The sequence below is a fragment of the Phyllostomus hastatus genome, unplaced genomic scaffold, assembly GCF_019186645.2.
Source record: "Phyllostomus hastatus isolate PE091 unplaced genomic scaffold, TTU_PhHast_1.1 phas_scaffold_1066, whole genome shotgun sequence".
Taxonomy (NCBI): Eukaryota; Metazoa; Chordata; class Mammalia; order Chiroptera; family Phyllostomidae; genus Phyllostomus; species Phyllostomus hastatus.
In genome coordinates this window covers 14934907-14943476 of record NW_025334004.1, presented here as the reverse complement: position 1 = coordinate 14943476, position 8570 = coordinate 14934907, and the positions used below count along the sequence as shown (strand labels likewise).

The 8570-nt window shown below is 55.0% G+C and overlaps 1 protein-coding gene across 1 annotated transcript; it reads left to right on the top strand.

Annotated features, from left to right (window-relative positions):
- The first annotated feature begins 974 nt into the window (after positions 1 to 974).
- LOC123828947 (steroid 17-alpha-hydroxylase/17,20 lyase) lies at positions 975 to 7439 on the top strand. Its single transcript, XM_045854428.1, has 8 exons — positions 975 to 1317; positions 2657 to 2795; positions 3004 to 3233; positions 3925 to 4011; positions 4648 to 4863; positions 5449 to 5618; positions 6182 to 6285; positions 6704 to 7439. The coding sequence occupies exons 1-8, from the start codon at positions 1021 to 1023 to the stop codon at positions 6985 to 6987; spliced, it is 1527 nt and encodes a 508-aa protein (XP_045710384.1). The 5' UTR covers positions 975 to 1020; the 3' UTR covers positions 6988 to 7439.
- Positions 7440 to 8570: the final 1131 nt, after the last annotated feature.

Here is an 8570-nt window from a genome sequence, read left to right as displayed (position 1 = left end):
GGTGGGTGTAGTAAGCCAGAAACAAACACACACAAAATGGTATGATTCTACGTATGGGAAGTGGACATATTTCACGGAGACGAAGTAGAGTAAAGGTTACTAGGAGCCTCGGGGAGAAGCAAATGGGGAGTCGCCGCTTCAGGGCACAGTTTGTCTGGGATGATAAAGGGTCTGAAGTAGACAGGCGATGCGGTATGGCTTGTGAGTGTGTTTAACACCACTTAATTGTTCACCTACAATGGTAAAATTTTTAATGTATATTTTAATGTAATAAAACCAATTAAAAAAAAAAACAATTCAACTGAGCCCTGGCCAGGTAGCTCAGTTGGTCAGAGCATTGTCCCCATAACGCCAAGGCTGCGGGTTGGATCCCTGGTCAGAGCACAGACAAGAAGCAACTAAGGAATGCACGAAGAAGTGGTGCAACAAACCAGTGTTTTTTTTCTTCTCTCTCCCTTCCTCTCTCTAAAGTCAATAAATTTTTTTTAAATCATAGAGCTAGAAAGTGGTCAAGCTAAGATTTGAACCCAAACCTACCTGACTCTAGGGCCCATGTTCTCAACCTTAGGGCTTTTCTGCCTCTGGAAAGAGCGGCCAAACACCAGTCAGGACTTCTGGGTCCTTCCCATCACTGTCCAGTGTGACTTGGCCTGTCTAGTGGTTTTGATTTTCCATGGAATGTCCCAGACCTGATTCCTGACCCAGATGCCTTCCGCTTCTGACGTACTCTGGGAAAAGGGAGGGGGACCAGCTGTCCGCCCCTTCCTTTGCCCCTCCCTTAGAGGTTTGCCCTGGAGTTAAGCCAGCCCTTAAGAAGGCCTGCACTTCCCCTTCCTTTCCCCATTCTACGAGAGAGCTCAGACTTGGCTGCATTCCAGGATAAACTCCCACAAGGCAAGAGATAACACCCAGCCAAGGTAAAGATTGTGACAGCCCTTAAAAAGGCCTCCTTGCCTCTCAGGGTGGCTGCAGCCCTTCCTCTCCGGACCTGTGCATCCTACCTGCCAGCACCAGGCCACCATGTGGGAGCTCTGGGCTATCTTGCTCCTGACCCTAGCCTGTGTTTTTTGGCCCAAGCCAAAGCACCCAAGTGGCAAGTACCCCAAGAGCCTCCCATCCCTGCCCTTGGTGGGCAGCCTGCCATTCATCCCCAGAAGTGGCCATCCGCACGTGAACTTCTTCAAGCTGCAGGAAAAATACGGCCCCATCTATTCTTTTCGTATGGGTAGCAAGACTACAGTGATGATCGGCCACCACCAGCTGGCCAAGGAGGTGCTTATCAAGAAGGGCAAGGAATTCTCGGGGCGGCCCCAAGTGGTAAGCAGTGCCCATTGTCTCTCCTCTCTCACCACCCATGGGTTTGTTCAGTTCTTGGGCCAAGACCATGCCTGGAATGACCCTTCCAGATCTAACAACTTGTAATTCTTCCTAAAAACAGACTAGCAGGGCTTCTGGTGGGGAGCAACCCCTCAAGGTCCTACCTAGCCTCTAACCCAGGCAGGAAGAATGAAAGGAAGACCTCCTGTTCAGGGCTGCCCTGAAGGGAGAGTGGGCTGGGGGCACTGGCCTGGGTGCAGGGGGTCAGGGAGTCCTCACTCCCATCATCTCAGCCCCAAACTGGATAAGGATCTCTCTGAGCCTAAGACTTCCCTAGTTAACTGGGATAGTGCATGCAAAAATCTTAGCCCAGTGCCCAGTGCAGTAAGTGCTCAATAAATAGCTTTATGGATGTTCCTCTTCCTGTGAAACGTGGGAGTAGTCATTACTGTCCTCTGTGGGAAAGTACAAGGGAGCAGCCTGGTCTGGGAGGGCTGGGGTTGCCGTGTCTCTGGAGCCAACCGCAGCTCACAGCTCACAGCGGGCTACCTGCCCAGAGCACCGCCAGTGCACCGCCTCCCCCCCCCAACACCCAAGGCAGGGCTCCCCAGACACTCATCTCTGATCAGGCCAGGTTTGCTGCCCAACTGCCTCCCTCCCAACTCTGCTGAACGCTTCTCCTCGGTGCAAAGAGGAAGGAGGACACCAGTCAGTTGGGGTTTGCGAGTCAGGGGAGAGAAAAGGGGAGGCTTTGAAGCCTAAGCTTTTCATGTGCCTCTGGGAAGAGATGGCTTGACCCCAAGTTCAGACTGGGCGGACGAGACATCTGCAGTCTTCGGGTGTGGCCCTGTGGTGGGCACACAGCCTGGCCATGGAAGGGCGCACGAACAGGAGGCGAGCTCCTGTGCCTTTAGCGTCTCCCAGAGGACCCAGGAAAAGGCAGAGGTCTGGGTAGTCCTCGGTCTCTGCAAGCCCCTCCACCGCCCACCCCTGCCCCCAGGATGGCCTGATTCAGAGAGCTTACGTCATCCATAGCTGCTCTCCCCAACCACCCAGTCAGCAACTGGTAAGAAAAGAGAGGCCCAGAGGTGACCCTGACATTGAACGGAACCCCAGAACCCCTGCATTCAAACTGAGCGTCCCTTCTTCCTCACTCTCTGATGGAATCCGGAGTTAGAGGGGCTTGGGCCCTGTCTGCCAAGGCCTCGCAGTCCTGGTGGAGAGATGCAATGACACCCCACAGCCTGGGTCCCTTGGGTCCGGGGAATAGGTGCAGGAGACCCAGGGTAAGGACCGGCGGGGCATGTCGGATTGATCCAGCCTTTCCTGCTCTCCAAAGACAACTCTAGATATCCTGTCAGACGAGCAAAAGGGCGTTGCCTTTGCCGACTACGGTGACGCCTGGCAGCTGCATCGGAAGCTGGTGCGGGCCACCTTTTCCGTGTTCAAGGATGGAGACCTGAAGCTAGAAAAGATCAGTGAGTGCCCTGCGGGGCCCCTGGAGCTCGTGAGGGAGATGAGGGCTACTGCGGGAGAAGGGATGCAGGGGGCTCAACCTAGCGTTTTCTTGGCTACTGCTGCCATCTAGTGGCCATCTGCTATCCGTCCCTGATAAAGACGGAACCGGTAGAGATGGGGTGAGGGTGCTGCTTAATCCCCCAACCTCATGTCCTTCTCTTCCCTCAGTATGTCAGGAAATCAGTTCATTTTGTGATTTCCTGGACACCCAAAATGGCCAGTCCATAGATTTGTCCTTGCCGCTCTTCCTGGCGGTGACCAACATAATCTGCTTTATCTGCTTCAACACCTCCTTCAAGAAGGGACATCCTGCGTTGCAGACCATACACACGTCCAACGAAGGCATCATGGAATCGCTGGGCCAGAACAGTATGGTAGACGTATTCCCTATGCTGAAGGTAGGCATGAGAACAGGCCCCTCTGCAGAGCCCAGCAGACCCTGCGGGTGCCCCCATTTCTGCTTTCTTCTTACCTCCCAGTTCCAGACCCACCTTCCTCCTGGCCACCTCAGACACACTGACCTCTACCATCTCTGCCTCTTAACACTTTGCTGCTTGTCTACATACATAGGTTTAGCTTTTTAGTCATGCATGTTATACTCATAACTAACAGCTTTCATTTATGTACTAACTGCCGTGTGCCACTAACAAGCAATCTGCGTGCATTAATCATGGCATTCCCCTTGGAGGTAGGTTTTATTATCCCCAAAGGGATGAGTATACAGGCCTTGAGAAGTTAAAAAACTTGCCCAGGGCTTCAGACTCAAGTTTTTCTTACTCTTCAAGGATGGGCACGAAACAGAGCCTACTAAGGAAACTTTGGTGTCTGATGTTTGACTGAAGGGGGTGGGGGTGGGGCGGGGGAGGCAGGGGGGGTGGAGACCGCCCCCTTCTCCCTGGTTTGGAATCGTCCTAGTTGTCGTTGGTGGTCCCATTTGCCCCCCTCTCGCCTTCCATTCTGGCTGAAGGTTGGGGTTGGAGCGGAGCTCTCCAGAGACACAAGGCTGGGATCTACCCCCGGGAGGGATTCTGGCAGCTGTAGAAGCAAAATGTGAGAGGGATGGGTTTGACGTTCCTTCCTACTTTCCAGATTTTCCCCAACAAAACCATAAAAATGATGAAGAACTATGTGAAAATGCGAGATGATTTGCTGAGTTCAATCTATGAGAAACATAAGGTAGGGGATGGAGCAGCAGGGATCATGAGTTAGCTTGAAAGTGTCCTGAGAGTAGGGTTTGGGGTCCACTTTGAACACCGTAGGATCTCCAGCAGCTAGCAGAGAGTCTTTGCACGTAGTAGGTGCTTATTAAAAACTGACTTAACTAATGAATAGGGATGGGGAAGTGAGGGATTGAAGAAGATCCTAGAGGGGACCTGTCCACCCCCCCAAAAAATGTATTTACTTATTTAGATTTTATTTATTTTATTTTTAGAGAGAAGGGAAGGGAGGAAGAAAGAGAGAGAAAGAAACATCAATATGTGGTTGCCTCTTGTTCACCCCCTACTGAGGACCTAGTTTGCCACCCAGGCATGTATCTTTGAGTGGGAGTTGAGCCTGAGACCCTTTGGTTCACAGGCTGGCACTCAATCCACTGAGCCGCACCAGCCAGGTCCACCTCTCTCCCCCACCACATTTAAAGAGGACCTAGAGCTGCCTCACCTCCACAAGCTCATAGGTCCAGACTAGACTCACTTCACTCCCTCACTTCCAAGTGGAAGAAGCCTTTGTATCTCCAGTCTAGGATGGAAGTATGGTAGAGTGTTGTAGATGGGGCTCCTTCCTTATCACTATTTCCCGATCTCACCCAACCAGAAGAACTTCAGCAGCGACTCTGTCACTAACTTGGTGGACATACTGATTCAAGCGCAGGTGAACTCGGTCAATAACAACACTGGCCCAGACCAGGAGTCCAAGCTGCTCTCGGACCGATACAATCTTGCTACCATAGGGGACATCTTTGGGGCTGGTCTGGAGACCACCACTTCTGTGGTGAAGTGGACGGTGGCCTTCCTGCTGCACAATCCTCAGGTGGGCTTCTCCTTACTCCAGCCTTCCCAACCACCCCTGACCCCAGCCAGATGCAACTCTGGCCTCAGAGAACGAGGCACCGCCCCAGGGTTCCCATGCAGGAAGACTAGCCTGCTCCGCCCTCACCCTAGGGTGGCACTGCCCCATCTTCTGGAAGGAGAGCCTAGGCTGCAGAGCACCCCCTGAACACATGCTCGCAACACATGCGCACACGCCCTGCCAGACGTGAACGTCCTCACACGGAAGAGCTGCTTCACAAGTGCTTGTCAGGGAGCGAGTGCTGGGGAAGAGCTGGGTTCACACGAAATCTGGTGGAAGCCGAGGAAAAGATGAGGGGGTGGGCACGAGGGAGTAAAGGGCCCTTGCCTCCGGAGTGGAGGACGGTGGAGGCTTGGGGCTGAGCAGGTGGGGGAGGACGATATGCCAGGCCCCCTTTTCCTCTCCCTCCCGGGACAGCATTGGTGAGTTTGCCCCTGAACAGGGGCTGGGCCAGCTCTTCTAGATGTGACAGTAGGGTTCCTCGAAGCCCATGCTTCTCCTGGACTTAAAGACACTCTAGTCACATTACCCTTTTCTTGCCCCCAGTTGCTAAAGAAGATCCAGAAGGAGATTGACCAGAATGTAGGTTTCAGTCGCACCCCAACTATCAGTGACCGGAACCACCTCCTTCTGCTGGAGGCCACCATCCGAGAGGTGCTTCGCATCCGCCCCGTGGCGCCGACGCTCATCCCCCACAAGGCTATCACTGACTCCAGGTGTGCTTTCCCTCGCAGTGACGCCCAGCCCCAAGATGCACTCAACACTGCTTGCCAGCCCACCCAGCCCCTCCTCCACTCCCCCAGCCCACCACCTTGCTGATCCACCTGTGGTCAACCACGGACAATGACCCTACTGATCAACATACCCACCACCCACTAACCCCCAGCGACTAATCCACAGACCCACCTGAGCTCCCTCAGAAGCCGCCTGCTGTCCTAGAGACATGGGGTCTGGGACAAAAGGCAGGTGCTCTGTGCTCCCACTCGGCCCAATAGCCACAACACACATTGCACCAGCTCGCAACACATGCGCACACGCCCTGCCAGACGTGAATGTCCTCACACGGAAGAGCTGCTTCACAAGTGCTTGTCAGGGAGCGAGCGCTGGGGAAGAGCTGGGTTCACACGAAATCTGGTAGAAGCCGAGGAAAAGATGAGGGGGTGGGCACGAGGGAGTAAAGGGCCCTTGCCTCCGGAGTGGAGGACGGTGGAGGCTTGGGGCTGAGCAGGTGGGGGAGGACGATATGCCAGACCCCCTTTTCCTCTCCCTCCCGGGACAGCATTGGTGAGTTTGCCATTGACAAGGGCACAAACGTTGTCATCAACCTGTGGGCACTGCATCACAGCGAGAAGGAGTGGCACCAGCCGGACCAGTTCATGCCTGGTGAGTCCGCGTCCTGCCCTGCTCCCAGGCCGCACCCCAGCATTACTTCCCCTCCACCAGGGGGCCGCTAGAACACCCCCATCCCCCTCTGGGTTTAACCAAACTCTTCACGGCTGGGTTTCCTACTTGTCCTTCCACTAACTGCAAACCTCCTCCTCCAAGAGGCCTTCTAGGCACACGTCCCCCAAGAAGTCGGCCCCCTCTCCCCTTGGATGGTAGCGTTTCCACCTGCTGGACATTTCATGTCCTCTGTGTGAGGAAGGGCCGCCCGAGGGTAGGGCTGTGTCTCTTCCAGGCTGAGATTCCCCCAGGTGAGGCTGTGCACATCCCGGACGGGGGCTCCTCTGGCCGGGCAGAGGCACCCCTCTACTTATTCCTGCCCTGGCCCCTGCCTGACCCCTGCCGTACGTCCCCACAGAGCGCTTCCTGGACCCCACGGGGAGCCAGCTCATCTTGCCATCGTTAAGCTACTTGCCCTTCGGAGCAGGACCGCGCTCCTGCCTCGGGGAGAACATGGCCCGCCAGGCGCTCTTTCTCTTCCTGTCCTGGATGCTGCAAAGGTTTGACCTGGGGGTCTCGGATGACGGGCAGCTGCCCTCCCTGGAGGGCACCCCCAACGTGGTCTTTCAGATCGACTCTTACAAAGTGAAGATTAAGGTGCGCCAGGCCTGGAAGGAAGCCCACGCTGAAGGTAGCACCTAGAAGCCGTAGGTAGCGCTCCGCCAAGTGTGGCCCCACAGCACAGAATTAGAAGCGCTGCTCCGCCATTCCGCCACTCCTCCCTCCTCCTAGCCCACTCTGCGTTCTCTTCCGCCCTGCAGCCCGGACAGTGATGTGCATGAACTCAAGTTTTTCTTAAGAAGGTCCCTGGCCCTGGCCATTGTGGCTCAGTTGGTTGGAATGTCCTCCCGGAAATCGAACGGTTGCTGGTTCAATCCCCGGTCAGGGCACGTGCAGGAGGAAATATCTCTCTCTCACATGGATGTCTGTCTCCCTCGACAATGAAAAAATGTCCTCGGGTGAGGATTAGAAAAACAAAAGAAGAAGGTCCCTGAGCTTAATCATTATATTTGTTAATATCATTACATTATCCTTCTTTAAAGAAAGTGGGAGGAGGGTCTCTGAGCAGCTCGTGCATTTAATTGTTCACTCATTCTTTCAATAAATGTTTTATTAAGCACCTCCTCCACGCCGCTCACTGTCCCTAGGCACTCAAGCTCCCTGGTGCCCCGAAGCTTATATTTCTAGCAAGGGCCAACAAATAAACAAGCAGTTCAGAGACACATACGTACTTTGTTGGCAGTTATACCAGGGGATGGCGATTTGAAAAGAGGACCGCGGAGGAGGGGCGTGGCCCGGGTCGGCCCGCGGTCCGGGAAGGCGCGGAAGACTTGGGGGAGAGCGCCCCCTGGCCGAGGGAGCCGCAGGAGCGACGTTCTCCCGGTGGGAGGGGTCAGTGTGGGGCAGAGCAGAGCAAAAGGAGGGCAGGGCGTCCCTGATGAGGTCTGCCTGGAGACAGGGGCCGGGTCCCCTGGAGCCTTTGAATTAGCAGGAAGGAATCGACAGGTTTTTATCCGAAGTGTGCTAGGAGGGTTTAAACAAGTGGAAAGATCCGGTTTATATTTTTTAAAGGCCGACCTCGTTGTTGAGCGGAGGTGGATCTGCAGAGGGCCGCCAGCGGAGCCGCGAGGGAGGGAGAGGCTGGGCTGGTCGCAGAGGCGGAGATGGTGGAGAGCGGTGGGACCGAGTTTATATTTTGATAGTGGGCAGCGGACCTGGTTTGCTTCGATGCAAACAGGCATCATCAGCTGCATGTACCTCAATACTTGGCTTTGGGGGACAGTGTGTGACCCACAATTCAACCCACCACTACCCATACCTCTCGTCTTGGTCCCCAGTGACTAGCAGGTCTCCCTTTCCCAGTGCTGTCCTGCCAGGACAGGGCGTCCACGGCACCTTCCGCTGAAGCTCCGGGGCCCCGCCCCTGCCCCCCTCTCCATAAGCCCAGGAAGTCTGTAGATGCCTCACTAGAAACTGGGACCCAGACTTCTTCAAACCCAGACATCGGTACCTTGAAACCTTGCCTACTGGCCAGTCTGCAAGTGGAAGAAGTCCCGAGATGCCCCTGGAAAAACTGACCCTGCTCTTTAGGCTGGACAGAGGCCCTTACCCCAGCTCCCTGAGGCCAGCCAGACCCGAGTCAGATCATCCACACCCCGTCCTTCCCTTCTGACGAGAGGGGTCTCCAGGAGGGCCAGCAGGCCAAGGCTGAGACCCTACCTGGT